This window comes from Hydra viridissima, unplaced genomic scaffold (genome assembly GCF_058129835.1).
Source record: "Hydra viridissima isolate aposymbiotic clone 2 unplaced genomic scaffold, HvirCarnegie_v1 scaffold_4, whole genome shotgun sequence".
NCBI classification, from domain to species: Eukaryota; Metazoa; Cnidaria; class Hydrozoa; order Anthoathecata; family Hydridae; genus Hydra; species Hydra viridissima.
The window spans coordinates 12,571,492-12,588,140 of NW_028324303.1; the positions used below are offsets into that span (position 1 = coordinate 12,571,492).

General features: G+C 28.7%; 2 protein-coding genes across 3 annotated transcripts; both read right to left on the reverse strand.

The window, feature by feature from the left end:
• Positions 1–9,256: 9,256 nt before the first annotated feature.
• On the reverse strand, positions 9,257–11,291 carry LOC145183662 (uncharacterized). The gene is made up of 2 exons (XM_090086286.1): positions 11,175–11,291; positions 9,257–10,755 (listed from the first exon to the last, which is right to left on the reverse strand). The coding sequence occupies exon 2, from the start codon at positions 10,297–10,299 to the stop codon at positions 9,505–9,507; it is 795 nt and encodes a 264-aa protein (XP_089942412.1). The 5' UTR covers positions 10,300–10,755; positions 11,175–11,291; the 3' UTR covers positions 9,257–9,504.
• A 1,506-nt stretch (positions 11,292–12,797) lies between these two features.
• On the reverse strand, positions 12,798–15,762 carry LOC145183689 (uncharacterized). 2 transcript variants are annotated; one of them, XM_080059130.2, is made up of 2 exons: positions 15,663–15,762; positions 12,798–14,719 (listed from the first exon to the last, which is right to left on the reverse strand). In XM_080059130.2, exons 1-2 carry the CDS (start codon positions 15,760–15,762, stop codon positions 12,966–12,968), a joined length of 1,854 nt encoding a protein of 617 aa, XP_079915256.2. In that variant the 3' UTR covers positions 12,798–12,965. The 2 variants fall into 2 exon arrangements, with proteins under 2 accessions (XP_079915256.2, XP_089941516.1); XM_090085390.1 differs by lacking the exon at positions 15,663–15,762 and adding an exon at positions 15,041–15,221 and having other exon boundaries at positions 12,799–14,719.
• Positions 15,763–16,649: the final 887 nt, after the last annotated feature.

Here is a 16,649-nt window from a genome sequence, read left to right on the forward strand (position 1 = left end):
TCCTCAAAAATAATGTAATTGCCAGAAATAATTAAATTCACCACCTCAATTGCAGGATTAAAATCGCATTGAATGTTGGACAAACTTGAACTGAGCAGTATTCATTAGAGCAGATATTTTTAAAAATGACCCACTCTATGCCAAAACGCTTAAGTAGAAGGTAATTAAAGCGAAAGGACCTTTTTTCAATTGGGAATTATCTGTCCTTGAAGAGACCCAGTCATGTCATTATAAGATTATCTTCAAAGTAAATATAGACTTTAATTTAATTTCATGTCTTGGAAAAGAAAAAGAAGAAAAAGAAAAACTAAAAGAAGAAATAAGTAAAGAACCTGTTCTCATAAATGTTATCTTTTTAAGTAGTTATTTCATCTGTAGTATGTTTTCTAACCTGTTTTTTTATAACCTTTTTATGTTGTTTTTACTTTTTTTTGTGTAAAATTTTGCTTCAACAGAGAGAGTTTTACTTGATTGCATCAAATTAAAGTTGAAAAAAAAATTGATTTAAACTGAATTGATTTGAACTGCTCATGAAAGGTGTCAAACCATACTTTTTTTATAGTATGAAAATAAAATTTCTAAGAAGTCTTGTGAAGCATCTTTTTGAGAATGCTCTTGAAAAAATAAATGAAGTTCTCTTCAATTTTCATTTATCTTTTCAAATCCTTATTTAATACTTACGGTGTCACAGTAAAAAACTTTATAAAAACTTCACAAAAAGACAAATGAAAATCTGAATACATTTTTTTTCTCGAGCAGAATTTCAGGAAGAATAAAAAAAAAACAAACCTTTTTTGATTGATTTCATTGAAATCAATCAAGCATTAAAATGTGAACCAATCAAGCAAGGTTTTTTTTTAATTATAAAAAGTGATCGTGAAATAAAAAATCCAAGATGGAAAAACGTTTCAAGCAACAAAAAGCAGGAGAAAAAAAACGTTTCAAGCAACAAAAAGCAGGAGAAAAAAAACGTTTCAAGCAACAAAAAGCAGGAGAAAAATGTTTTTTTTTTTAATGAGAAAGTAACGATAGAATTTGAAATAATCATGCTGTGGACATTGTATAATTAAATTTTAAGTAAATGACACTATAGGTAAACTTAAAGTAAATGACACTATAGGTAAATTTTAAGTAGCAAAATAGCGTACATGCAACCACATTAAGAAGCAACAAGCTTAATAAACTAAAAGTAAGACGGAAGTACAACAAATTAATAGGTAATCATGAAAAAATTTTGTGCTCTAAAACAATACTAATTACAATATCTAAACAATGCTTAATTATGAGGCAGTAGAAGCTCAGTACCTATGCCGCGACCATTGAACAAGATTAAAGCGGATTAAATGAAAAATGTTCAGTCTGAAAAACGTTAGGGAGTTGATTAAGCCGTAACATAAATTTACAATTGATGGTTAAAATGTTTATCGACTGTAAACTTTGAAATATTAATGAAACAGGAGTCCGCTTTGATGTTCAATAGGTGGTAGAAACACCTAACATATATATATATTTTTGCAAAAATGTGAAAAACACAAACTTATTCCAAAATTGTTACGTATCAACAGCCCTGTACAAAGTACAAAGAGAGCAATCAGTATAGTTTTTCAGTTTTGATTTAAAATTTTAGCGTGTATGAAAAACGATACGAGTCAAAAGAAAGATTATTCAAAAAGTTTAATGTTCTTCTAAATGAATTTAAAAGTAACCGCACCAATAAAAACTGCAAGTTAACCACGTATATAAAGAACGCTGTTTAAAATCTATGCAGTACCGAGATTCCAAAACACCAAAACGATCTTCTTAATCTTGGCCCACACTTTGTATCTTCATGGTCGTACTGGCAGGATCTTTTCTACAATACCACGAAGAAAATGCTTTTAAAATCGCATCAACATTAAATCCTCCTCTTAATTTAAAATCCAATCTAAAATGTGTTTATGATAGTCATGCTAAAAAAATTCAGGAAGCAGAGCAATTCCAACTTACTTTGAATAAACAACACCCTGTAATACAATACACAATCGGAATAATACTTTGAACTTCTTCGATAATGAATAACACCAAAGGTAAGTACGAATTTAAAGTTTACAAGAAAGAAGCCATTACAAATATTCAAAATAAATCTCACTCAAATCACGCCCCTAAAATTTTAAGCACAATATCCAAAAGTTACGTTCACAGAGCTTACTCCATCTGCAGTGATTCACATTTACAAAATGAGATAACTTTTCTAATTCAAATGTTTAATGAGAATGGTTACTACAAAAGCCAACTACTAAGTATTGCAAACCAAATTAGTATAAAACGGTCCAAAAGAACAATAAACTCAAGTATGTCACCCATACAATATCATTACCGTGAATACCATCCCCAAAATTAAGGAAAATATTTAGAAAAGTTGGAAATAGAGTGGTTTTCAAATCAAATCCTAATTTAAGATCATTACTGACATGTGAAAATAAATTTAAATTACCACGCAATAGCCAACATGGAACTTATTTAATTGAATGTAACTGCTTAAAAAATACGTTGGCGAAACGAAGGTACAAATTAGAACCCGAACTTAGCAATATCAAAAAAGCTTAAACGAGGGCAAACATTGTCAATCTGCAATAGCCACACGTTGTAAGTCTTGCTCAGAAGAAATAAACTGGGAAAAAAACTACAACTCTTTAAGTAGAGACAAAAAAATTTGATCGGAAGGTCCGTGAGGCTCTTGAGATACAGAGACACCAATATTCCCCTCTAAATGGCGGTATTAATCTTGATAATGACAAATTTGTTAAAACTAAATTTTGGACTCCATTTTTCATGTTTTAACGTAAAAAATAAAAAAGAAAGAAGTCATTCAACTGCTGACGTCAGTTAATTTTAAACTGTTTTTTAAGTTAAAATAATTTTACGAGCTAATAATGCTGGTAACCATAATCCAGCGAAAATATCTTGAATTATTATTTGTATTTAGAGAACTCATTTTATTTGATGTTTCCTTATTAATATAACCTATATATATATATATATATATATATATATATATATATATATATATATATATATATATATATATATATATATGGCTGTGACAGCATTACAGAAAAATATTCTTATGTTGAATCTGGAATTGAAGACTCTTCTTATTCCTGTGTTAACTGATGGAAAAGAAGTTCACGATGTATTTGGATTCTTTCATGGGGAGATTATCTATTTTAGCATGCTTCAATAACTTCAGAAAAATTAGCTATATAAATGCCTTAATACTGTTTCAAGAGTTACAACAGTTATAATTAGATTGTAGAATGGAATAATCTTTGCATTCTTTATGATTGATATGGAATTAAGAATCAAAATACTTCATCCATTTTAATACATTTGCCTTATTTTGGTTAAAACTTTAAAGTAAATAAAAAGCGTGAAAATTAAAAAACGCAATCTTTATTGGGTAATTATGTGACTGACTAATCTGACCCAATTAGTCCGAATAATTGAGTATGATTAATCAGACACATAAATAAAAATTTAATAATAATCAGACACATAAATAAAAATTTAATATTAAAAATAATAATATTAAAAAAATCCTCTACAAATAGTATCTATGATTGCTATACTAATTTCTTTTATCAAATGTTTAAACTTTATATCAAAAACTTTTTTTTAAAAAAAATAAACTCATATTAATAACTCTTAAATAAAGGTTGTTGCTGGCTCAGCAGGAAGAAAATTTAAAGCAATAATCCTTTTTAACAGTTCAGCTCTGTAGATCTTCACATGAATATCTAAGGGCAACCACCAAAAAGCAATCTAAAAAACTTCTGAAGGATAAACTTGCTTGTATTTCATGAGCTTCAACACTTTGCTTTGGTGATAAGTTAAATTCACTAGTTCAATCAAATTTGAAAAACTATGGAGTTAGCCATATGGAGCCACTTCTTAATTTTACTTTTAAAGGATTTTTTTAACTTATTCCATCAAAATTTCAAAGATGTTTAAGTCAACAAAGTAAGAATCCAGCTAAAACAAACTGGCGTGATGATAATTAAACGAAATGAATTCCCAAAGCGTTCTATTCGAAATCTTTATTATAAAAAATAAAAACCATATTCTTTATACTTTCAAAAGATAACTTTTAAACAAAAAAAAATTATTTTTCAAGATGGCGAATATTAGCGATTTGTGATATATTTTTTGTACTTTCAACTTCAGATTAGAGCACTTTCCATTAATTTTGAGGCCTATGTTTTTAAACGATTCTTAATCAGCATAAAATTCTCTATCATAATCAATCATTAAAGTAGGGGTGGGGGAGAGAAAGTGTAGTAGCGCCTATTATAGTGATTCCAATAACTAATAACATATTAAAAATCAAGAGAAGATATCAATCAGCAAGTTCAAGAATGATAAGCTGTCAATTGCTTTCAAATTTTAGTGAAGAAAGATTAATCGAAACTCAGAGATAAATGCATGATGATAATGTACTTGTAAAAAAGTTTTTGAATAGAATAGAAAATGAGAGGCTTCCAGACCACACAGACCTTTAAGATAACCCAAGCCCAGAAAAGCATTTACGAAAAACTTACAAATGGACTTTACTAACAAAGTTTGCTAAAATTGAATTTTTTTTCCTTCCACTAAAGTTTATTTAGCATGTATATAATAAATACTATAAAAAATATTTTCTTTTAATTAAATATGTTTATATTTACTTGCATATTTTTATCTATTATCGGCCGTTTCTACAAAAACCATGTCGGGTTTTGAGAACTTTATCGTACTTTTGAATTAGTATAACGTTAATAAGTATATCAACGCTCAACCTTTGTTAAAAAAATAAGCATATTGTTGAGCTTTTTATGCTACTCAATTCTTTTATTACTTTTATTACTGGGACTCTGGAGGATGTTTAATTAATGCAAGAAAATCTTTTTATGAAGTCATTAAGATTTCATTGCGGAACGAAAATAAACATAAGCATGTTGCAATCCTGTTTACTCTTTAAAACATGCATATCATAAGCATGAAATGAATCTTTTACACTTTTTACACAAGTATACCCGCCTATTTCAAAAATTGCATGTTTATTGAAAAAAAAGATGTACTTAAACATCAAATTCTTAATGTGATCAAACCCACGAGATGAAAACACAAGCCTGTAAATGAAAATAACACCAAAGAAAAACGAATTTTTTGTAGTCTAGCCTTAATTTACCTACCTATATCAATATATATTTCGCGTTAATAAGGATGTTAAAAAAACACAGGTCATTGCAAATAGTAATTCACTAGTAAAATGCAATAACCTAAATAAGATAAAGAAAAGACAAAACAAATAAACTAATCACATTATAAAAGGAGAACTTTACAAAAATTTATAAGTAGCACTAATTAATATCATGCATTCAAATATAAATGCACATACAGTATTGTGAAAAAGTTAAGAACCACTAAATAAAAAAAAATAATTTTTTTCAAATAAATTTAGTTAATTTTTATTCTAAATATAATAAAATAGTCTTTATTTTCAAACATATTAAATAGAACATGAGAAAAAAGATTTTTTTTTTTTGAAAAGTAATTAATAGAACCTGTAAAATTAAGGATTAAATATTATGTGTTAATTTTTTTTAATATTTTTTTTGTGAAAAAGTTAAGAACCACAAAGAATTTTTTGTGCTAAATGCGGCGGAAACATCTTTTTTAATTTATTTTTACCTTTTTTGTTTAAATATTTTATCAATGACCTGAGTCATTACCAAAAAACCAGTAAAAGTATTTAATTTCAAACAAACAAAAATTTCTTTTCTATTGAAAAATGAGCAGAAAAGCTATTACCTATGAAGATCGTGTAAAAGTGGTGCATTTTCATCAGGAAGGTAAATCCGCTTGTGAAATTGGAAGAATAATAAAGCGATCACATAGTTCGGTGCTAAAAATCATCAAAAGATTCAAAGAGACGAAATCTTACGTTGATCGCCATCGTTCTGGAAGACCGCGTTTGACGACACCCAATGATGATCGCCTTTTAATCAGGTTGGCGAAGAAAAATATAACCATGCTGTCGCATTGATTAAGAAGGGAATGGAAGCTTTCAAATGGACAACAAGCATCGGCATCACTTGTAAGTAGGAAACTATTAGCTAACAATAGGTTATGGAGAAAAGCTGTTCTAAAACCGCGACTTACCAAACAACATATAAAAAAGCGAAAAGAATTTTGCCAAAGCGTCAAAAAATGGTCTAAGCAAAAATGGAGGACAGTAATGTTCAGTGTTGAGATGAATATCGAGGTTGATAATCGAAAAAACCAAATTATGATTCGCAGGCAGTCTTCAGAAAAATATAATCTCGATTGTATCGTTCAAAGAACAAAACAAGGTAGAGGGTCGGCTGGAATATGGTACTGCATGACATATTATGGTCTCGGTATGTTTAAATTATTTGATGGTCAACTCAACTCTATTTATTACATCGATATTTTAAGTAACAACTTGTTACCGTCAATTGATGCACTTGAGCAAAGCGTTCCGTTCATTTTCAAGCAAGACAATGCACCATGTCACAGGGATAAAATTGTCTCTGAATGGTTCGAAAGCAAAAGTATTAAGCGTCTAACTTAACCACCAAATAGCCCAGATCTAAATTGTATTGAAAATCGTTTTGGAGATGCCTTGATAAAAAGATTGCCAAGAAAGCACCAAGGAGCCTTGAGGAGTTGCGCAATATTTTGCCAGCAATACTTGGAAATGTTCCCAAACCTATTTTAGAGAATTTAATAAACTCAATGCCAAATCATATAAATGAGTGCTTAAAAATTCATGGTAGAACTAAGCGGTATTAGGTAAAAATTACCGTTTTTTGTTCTGTGGTTCTTAACTTTTTCACAATTTTTTTTTAAATAAAAATTACTTATAAAACTTTAAATACATTTTTTTAATTTGTTTAAAAGTTTTTATCATTCTTATTATCTTTTATTTTGTTTGTCTATTTTCGAAAATTTATTATTATTATTTTTTTTACCAGAAAAATATATTTAGTTAAATAAAAATTTAAAAACAAAAATAAATGGTGATTTTTTTTTGGTGGTTCTTAACTTTTTCACAATACTGCATAAACACAAATAAAAAAATTTTAAAATTTACATAAAGAAAAATGTTGTAGAGGTAAAGAATGAAGTTAAGCGTAACTTTTAAGGTTGAAATGATGGAGTGAATTTGAGAAAAGATTCTTGGACCTAAGGATAAAATCTGTGATGTATGGAGGTGTATTCAAAGAAAAGATATACTGGTATTTAATGGAACTTATTCCATTTTAAGTTGTCTGTTTTAGTGGGATAATTATGTTGTTATAAGTGACTGATCTTAGGTTGAGCCTATACCTGACTGTTCTTAGGTTGTACCTACACCATACCTTTAATGCTAGGACAGCGTCCTAGCATTAAAGTAGTTATGAAATATGGTAGGAAGGAGACTTTTTAGTTGATTCAGACAAATGAACAATTTAGAAACAGGATTAAGTCATAGAAACGAAATATTTTGAATGTAAGACACAGGATATCAGTTGAGAAGTTTCTTGGGCAGAAATGAATTATTGCTCTATTTTAAAATGAAACAATTTTGGAAAGACAGATGGTTTTAGATTGTACCCAAACTTGACATGCAAATCATAAATGTGAACCAAATATTGAGTTATATAACGTTTCAAAGTTAACGTAGTGTCGAACTTTCGCTTACATTAAACTAAATGGCTAAATATAATTAAAAGTACAATAAATGAATAAAATAATAACACTTAACAATAGCCACGCTTACAATTTTATAATGAAGGAGCTAAGTTTAACGGATCTTTGCCACCCTAAAGGTAGTGTGGGTCTTGGGTAATTGTAGATTGATGTTTTATAACAATTAAAAAAAAGAATAACAAACTATTTTTTTTATAAATATTATATATTTTAAAAAAACTTGTTTTATTTGCCCCTAGGGTGGCAACTCATTATGGATGCATAATGAGTTGCCACCCTCTATTAATAGTTTTTCAAAAAATTTAACAACCTAGACATTTTCTGCTTCCGTCATATTGGCTTTGATGTCATTTGACTCGACTTTAAATCTATTGCAGTTTGTTAAAACACTAGCTTCGTAATCAAGCTGGTGTTTTAATATACTAAAATTAAACTAACTAAAACTAAACTAAAAGATTGTCTATTTTGATCGCTAGTTTTTCCCATTTTTGTGATTTTTTTTCATATCAGTTAAAATTAAATGTTAATTATTAACAATTAAAATGTTCGTTTAAAAATTATTTCCGCTTTCCGTCTCAAATCCCAAAGGTCGTAAATTCAGGTATCAGTAACACTCCACTGTGTTATTGCATATTACAATAGCTAAGAATGGGTCAATTCACGTTTTAAGGGTTTTTAATCGATTAAAATCATCTAAGTGGAGATGACTGGTCACCACAGTGTTTCCAAGCTATATTTAGATGAAAAAAGTGTTTATTTAGAATTATTTTTATGATAATGCAACCTTAAAAATTTTAATCGAAATTGCTACAAATATACTTTTAAAAAACACGTAGTATTTTTTTTAATTTTAACTCCATTTTATCTTTTTTTTGATATAGAAATAAAAAGGTCAATAAAATTGTCATCTATTTATTTTTAGTGCATAAATAAAATTGTCTGCACATTTATCATAGCGCCTCAATGCGGTATTGATTAAACAAAAATGTTAGCACATTTACTGCTTCTTTTTATTTAAAAAAGATTTAGTTTCAATTAAAATTTTAAAGCTGGATTTAATATGAAATCATCATTATCAACAGGTATGATGTTTATCTTTAATGAATGGCTTTAATCAAAACCACAAAAAGTCAAACTTAATTTACTTTTTTTAAGCCATTACAATTAATAAGAAAATGGAATAAAGACGAAAAGGAATAAAAACGAAAAGGAATAATAAAGCTGAGATTAATACGCAATAAAAGGGCGAGAACTGTTTTAACAAATATTGTTCTTCTTGGCCCAATATATTTCTACTTTTAACAACCTTTGATCTTTCCTATTATTTTCTATAGAGTGGAATCCTTTCATTTTGAAATCACTTTAAAAGATTTCAAAAACGTTTTTAAATATCTAGCTTTCTTTTTTAACATTTTGTTACGTGTTCTCCTTTTATGTTTCGCTCCAGTTTTTGATATTAAATTTTTTAACACTGTATTACTTTTACATTCACTTTAATGGAAGTAATTTTGAACACAAACACTCAAAATTCTTAGGAAGTTGTTAAATTAATAAATACAGGTTAAAAGGATATAGTGTAAAAAATCCCGGAATACATGTTCGCTTCCATTTTTCAAACATTTTCAAATATTATTATTAGATAGCAGTCAAAAAAATGATTTAAAAATGATAATTTATGGTTTATTTTATTTTAAGTAATAAAAAGCCATAAGATTTATATTAATTTATGCCAGTGTTAAAGTTCTGGATATCTCAAACTAACTATTGACTTTAAAAGCAAAGTTTACTTTTATTTGAATTAAATCCAGCTAATTCGTAAATACTCTCACATGATGAATGCTCATTGACGAGATGCACCCCTGTGTTGAATATCTCCTCGTCACTTTTTAAGCTCCACGATAAAGGGAGTATCGATCTTAAAAAAGAATTTATTTCTGAATTTAAGTTAGACGATCTTTCATCCTCAGGAGCAATGTCTTTGAGAATAGATTTTCTCTCACTAATCTTATAACAAAATACTCCTTGATTTGTTAAAATGTTTTGCCAGTCTCCATCATTTCCCCTTGACCCTATTGTTACAGTTCCTTTAAAATTGATAATTTCTGCTAAAAGGTCAGTCGTTCGATCAAAATGGTACGATTCTTGATTATAAAAGTCTTTACATTGTTGATGATTGATTTTCGTGCAGCCAGTAGCGTTTTGTTCGCTGTCGCAATCACCATTCATTTCTGGAAAAATGATCGGAGTTTTTTTCTCTTTTTCTTTGACGTCATGATCATGAACTGATTCTAGAATTCTGCCATTTTTATCTTTTTCGTTTTGACGAAAACTTTTTTTAATTTTTTTGTCGACCAATCGATTTTCACTCTTTGACTTCTCGGAGGTTGTGGAATGTTTTCTATTTGCACTTTCGCTTTTAGATAAGTTTGGAATGCGTTTCGATTTCTCTATAATATTGCTATCTGAATCAGCTTTACCTCCACTAACTCCATATTTATCATTATGGCTAGGTCTTATTTTTTTCAAACCTTTACACTTAATAAAGTTGAGGCTAGATGCTATCATTTTTTCAATCAAACTGCTCGATGACTACAACTGTCGAATAATAAGTGCGTAAGACTACTTTTTAATACAATTACTTCAACAACTGCGCTTATTTTAAAGTAGATTTTTTTTAAGATAATAAATCGCAAATCATGACATTACAATAAATCAAACAATAAGTCGAAACATTGCTTTGTTATATCATAAAATGCTCGGCGGAAACTTTAATTTTGACGCAGCTTCCCTTTATTTTGAGTTCTTTCAGTTTTATTGATCGAAAATAAGGGACAATTAACTAAAATTGGTTTTCAAATTTTAATTAACCTTTTTGTTTTATTATTATTGTATACTTTATATATTCCTGAGTATTTCTCTGTATATTAAACTAAGTTCACGTGATGTGTCCGAACTCCAGGTGATGCATCCAACTTTCGTCCAATCGATAATATATTCATAAAGACTATCATTATCATCACTCTTTAGAAATAGAAAAAGATTATTTTTATAACACTTACGTAACTAAAAATAAAGTAAATTGTAAAAAGAAAAAAAAAATTTTTATAACACTTACGTAACTAAAAACAAGACATACACATTAGTGTATTTAGGTGGATAATATAACTTAATGTAAACGTTATTTATAAGTCACCTTTAAAATTAAAGTTGTGTAATTTTAATGGATGTTTCTATAATTTATTACTTTTTTTTATATAATATATGTAATGCATAAGTAGAATAATAATGTATATTCATGCAGTTTTATATGTTAAAGATTTCATAATTTTATCTTTACAGTCTTTGTTTTTGCAAGAAATAGAAAAAAAACTAGTACAAAACAAACAAATCATTTGCGTGAGCGTAAAAAGTCGGAGAATATTTTTATAACACAAACTTACTGTAAATTTGTCCAAAGAAAAAACTACTGTGAATATTGGTTACTTGAAAAATTTAAAATTGTAACTGTAGTTGTGATATTGAATTTCCTTTTTAATTAAATAAAATTTCATTCTCTACCATTTACATCGATTTTAATAGAAATCATTGAATGAATTAAAAGTTTGAAGTTGCATTATTTATATACGTTACATTATTTATAAATGTTTTATTATTTACATGAAGAATTTTATTAGAATTTATATGCATTATTTATTTAAAGTTGCGTTATATACTTGAAGTTACATTATTGTTTTCTTAAAGGATAATATAATAAAAGCAAAATAAAATCTTGTTTAACAGATTTTTTATTCAAGAAAATTTTTAGAAAAACATTTGATATGAGATTCTTAGAAATCCATGACATCAAACATTTTTAAACATTCTCAGAATAAAGGAGCTTTTTCGAAACTTTTGTAATGTAAAGTCCTTTCCAGTGGCTTTTTTATTTGTGCGGAACTCGCAAGTCAAATTAAATTGTCCAAGGCTTTTCTTAACCACCTCCCAAAATATTATTTGAAATGCCTTGTTAAATTATCACATGCCTTATTTGATAATGAGGCATTTGATGCCATGTTATATGCATGGCCGCCGAGAGGGAAGGGTGGACGGGGAAGAACCCGGGGCCCCGGGAATCTTCCAAACAATTTTTTTTAAATCATTTTTAAAAGATTTAAATTGTTTTTTACTTTTAAAAGATTTAATTAACTTTCATTTTTAATTTTCAATGACTAGAGCACGCTTCTATTGGTCCTGGGTATATAGTTGATCATAATGAGGGCCCCTTAAGAAAACTTCACCAAGGCCCGAAATTTCTCTCGGTGGCTATGGTTAAATGCCATATTGTCACATGCCTTATCATATGCCTAGACATATCTTTTAGGACTCACGCATCTTACAAGATATTTCCTTTGAATACATTTTCGTTCTTGCCATAATAATCATGTAACTGGTATAGCATATGAGTTTAACGTGTGAAAAAGTTCATCAGAAAAAATTCAGGTCAAATAATGACAGCCCTGATGTATCCACTAGTTGAACCTTAACTAAACTAGTATCCTTGATGACCCCAGTGTTAATACTACTTCTATCACTGGAAAATTCAGACAAAAAATCTCATTTATCGGAAATATTAAGCTATCTGAGATGGTCTAGAAAACAAGAAAATTTCAAAGTATCGCACTTCTGATCACAACACCAAAGTGAATACCAAATAGAAACCATGTTCTACACTTAACCAACAAGAATAGGAGAATAAATTATATTTTATGGATCTGTGCACTATGTACTCTAACTAAACTTATAATTCTATAACTTATAATTCTATAACTCTAACTAAAATTATAACTCGAAAGATTTTTATCATTTTATAAATCATTCTTTTAACTCTTTTTTAAAAAGGTTTGTTAACGGAAAGCTTAAAAAGATGTAATAGAGAAATATGTATCAAAACAAATCTGTTTTTTTTTTGTATACAAACTACCTTAAATTTATTATACAATATAGGCAAGTGGAATTTTACTGAAAATAAAACAACATTTTTGTTTGTTTGCCGTAAAGTTTAGTAGATTCATTGGTTAATTATTAAGTAAATAACGTAACAGTTAAAATATAAAATCTTTTTCCTGCTAGAAATAAAAATTACGCAATTATTCCGAATAATTGATCCGAATTATTAATCATAAATATTTTAAACTTATAGTTACCAAAAGAAATTAAAAAGAAGTTGGCACGAGTTTAAATTAAAGCGGCGTTTATTCGTTATCAAATTTAAGCGGCGTGTGTTCGTTAACAAAATCTTCATCGTTGACACAAAAGTTTTTAATAAATAAAACAAAATTATTTTCGCAAATTTTCTCAACGAAATTCTCGGCGGAAGGACATTTTTGAATATTTTGCGGGCAACCATCAACAAATCCTTCATCATCATTTTTTAAACAACTCCTAACTTCGGCATTAATTTGGGTTTTGTGAACAGATGATTTAGTGGATTGTGCAGGGTGGGTCGGTAAAGGTTGGTAAATATCGAAAGCAATCTTATCATAATTCTTTTCGTCTTTTTTATACAAATTTGAATCGAATGTCAATTGAAGAAGTGTTTTTTTAACTTCAGTGTTCTTGGTTACGTCCGCCAAACTAACTGATTCATAAAAAGTAGGTTTTAGATAAATATTCGATAATTTTTGAGATAAATTTTGTATTTTACAGCTTTGTTTTTGTCCCACTGAGTCATTATTATCTATTGTTGCATAAGGAGATTCAGTGACATCGAGGTCTCCTTTTTCCGACAAATGTGAGAAATTGTTCACGGAGCCTGGTATGTATTGCTGGTACACACTGCATTCATTATATTTTTCATCCAACTGCCAATAGTTTAAGTTCGTTATACTCCCATCAGTAGAAACATCAGAATGCGAGGTAAGGATTTGATACTTTTTGCCCAGTTTTAGTGAAATGCTGGCACGATACCTTTTTTTATTTGTTAAGGTTTTGGAAAACCTGTTATTTCTTTTTTTTTCTTTAGAGAAACTTAAAATGTTTGACTTACTTTCTATTAGATTAAAGATATTTGAATTCTTGTATTTGATTTGATCGCTAAACTTCCTCATTCTTGCGTGTTTTATCCTCCCAGTCTCAAAAGTACTACTGTTTGATCGGCCAATTTTTCCAATAACCGTATCAGAAAATGTTTTATTTTCAGCGTTGTTATAATAGTTCGGTATGAACTTACTCTTAAATTCCAAAAATTCTCCGTAATCTAATGCACTTAAGCCATGCATTTTAGAACGGCTGCGCTTTAAATTGCTCAAAGTAGGCCTGATTTTATCGTCTTTTTCTTTCGTCGGTTCTAAAGCTGATAAAGCTGGAGGCCTTGATTGTGTAATGTGTAGATCTTTAGTAAAAATGTTACTAATCTCATCATAAGTTTGGCTAAATCCTTGAAGCAACTTATCGTTGGGGGTAAACTCGTTACTGGAGATGGTTTGGTGACTTTTTTTTCGAGGCGGTGGGATTTTCGGTCTTTGGTCTTCTCGTTTATTGCAAAAGCTTAATATTCTTTTTGGCGGACTGGCCAACTCTGTTGATAATAAATGCTTTGCTGAGTTAACTTGATTCCTAAAGGGTATCTTTGTGTAAAGTTCCTCTTTGCTTTCATAAACAGATTTTTTCTCATCAACGTCTTCCTCGCTATTACAGTAGCTACCCTCAAATTCATTTGTATCATCATCAATTAGCATGTTATTATACTCGATAGACATTTTGATTAGCGGTGGATTCAGTTTTGCGGCAGCATTAATGTCATCAGGTAAAAAACTTTCTTCAGTTTGGGATGCATTTTTTTTTTTCACCGAATAGTTAGCATAAATTGGCTTTTTTTTTGATGGCGAAATGCTTGTGAAAGCCGATTCGTCACCGCAACTTTTATTTGGAGTTTTGGGAGAAACAAATTCTTCTTCGTTGATCATTATCGGTGTGATATTGATTTTTAACTGAGTAAGTAGAAGACCTTTAGAAATATGAAAATAATTTCTTTAAAATTTCAATGCAATTTAAATTTCATAAATTGTCTAGTATAAACCGCAAATATTTTTTCGCAAATGTTTTTTTTTTAAAACTTCTTTTAACAAATTATTTACGGCAGTTCCTCTTCCTGATGTCTATAACCTAAAATAAGACGGTCTCTGGTTTGCGAGGAGGAAAAAAGTAAACCCTATTGTTTAGCTTTTCCGTTTTTAGAGAATAGTAGCGAAAAAAGTTAATAAAAAAATTGAATTAAATCGAAATTAAGATTTAAGCACAAAACTTACAGGGAAAAAAATTGCGATACCTTGCATACTTTATGCCTTTTTTGTCTTTTTGTTTCAACCCTTTAAAAAATTGCTTAGAATTGCTGTTCGATTAAAACCGTTAAACATTTTTATGAGTTGAAAAAAAAAAAAAAAAAATTTATTCATGAATATACAACTTGTCTCACCAATTTTAAGTTTTAAAAATTTTAAAAATTCAATTTTAATAAACTTCAGAAAATTCCATTCATCTTAAAACAAGTTATTTTTCGTTAAAAAATGAAAAGCCAAAAGCCGATCATTTGAAAAAATATGTTCTTCTTTAAAGAAGAAAACCAAGTCATCAACTTTGTTTGAGTTTAAAAAAAACAAGATAACGTGTTTGTTAATAGATAAATATGTTCTCCTCCACCCATAACATATCATGAAAACAAATGGTGAAAAACAGCAAAAGGTAGTTTTTATAGCTCGCTTCAACTTCCTTCTCGAAAAGAACTATTAATACTTATCATGCAAGTTTTGATTTTCACAAATAAAAAATTAAATTCTAATTTTTGGATTCGCGATCCTAAAGTGAACACCCAAAAATATCAACAACTAATATACATAAGGATTAATATATACAAAAAAAAAAAAAAAAAAAGATAAATTATACAAGCTTACCTTCCAATAAACTTAAAGCCTGTGAAGAGACACTTCGTTCACATAACCTTAAGTAAATGCTTTCCCACTTTTCTTTTATCAAAACTTTTTCTTGTAACATTTCAGCGGCTTGGTTATCACAATTAGCGTAAAACGTTTTTTTTTTTTAAAAAGTTTTTGTAAAAATTTAAAAACAAACCTACATGTTTATAAATTATTTTAATTCGTGTTATTCTATTTGGCTAATAAATTTAGGAAATCATTAACGAAAATGCCTTGATAATGGATAATTTGCACGTGCACAAAAAAAACTTTCTTGTAAAAGAAATGAAGACAAGCGTGTTTTAATGATTACTTTTAACCTTCATTCTTGCACACAATCATTGCTTGACTTTTAAATATGAACTCGCCCTCTCAAACCACTAACTTTAAGAAAGATTTCTAAAATTTAAAGCAATAAAACTAGTTTAAAATTGCATAGTACTACTAACTTCAACTCAGACATTAAACAGAACTGTTCCTTTTCTTGGAAAAGGTATCTGTAGATACTTAAAATATTTAAACTTTCGGTGTGTAAAGTAAATTAATATTGTCCTTAATAAAAAAAAAATTAATTTAGACTCCCCGGTATTTCCTCAGTGATAAACCTAAAATAGCTTAGCATTGATTTGCAAGAAAAAGGATCTGGAACAGACCACAAAGATCGTAATACATTTAATAAAGCGCAAGTTTTCGTTTTAGAAAAACTTACGGTAGAACCGAATATTAAACGAGACTAATAACTTTTTAAAATTTAAAAGTTTATTTCTCGTCTACCCAGACCAAACTGACTAGAATTAGATTGACGCCGACGTAAAGTCATCATTAGTCTTTAACAAACATTAGTTGTCAAATAAATATTTTCTCCTTAATAATCATTTCAATCAAACATCGGTCAATTAAAGGAAACCAATGTTAAATTCTCTCGCTTAAAAGAAATATACTAAAGACCGGACAAGGAAGAACTTT

Bases quoted from the DNA above. Each gene is read 5' to 3' on its own strand.
- LOC145183689 (XM_080059130.2), bottom strand. From the start codon at position 15,762: ATGTTACAAGAAAAAGTTTTGATAAAAGAAAAGTGGGAAAGCATTTAC. The intron at 14,720-15,662 runs GTAAGCTTGTAT...ATATTTCTAAAG, and splicing joins GGCTTTAAGTTTATTGGAAG to GTCTTCTACTTACTCAGTTA.
- LOC145183662 (XM_090086286.1), bottom strand. From the start codon at position 10,299: ATGATAGCATCTAGCCTCAACTTTATTAAGTGTAAAGGTTTGAAAAAA.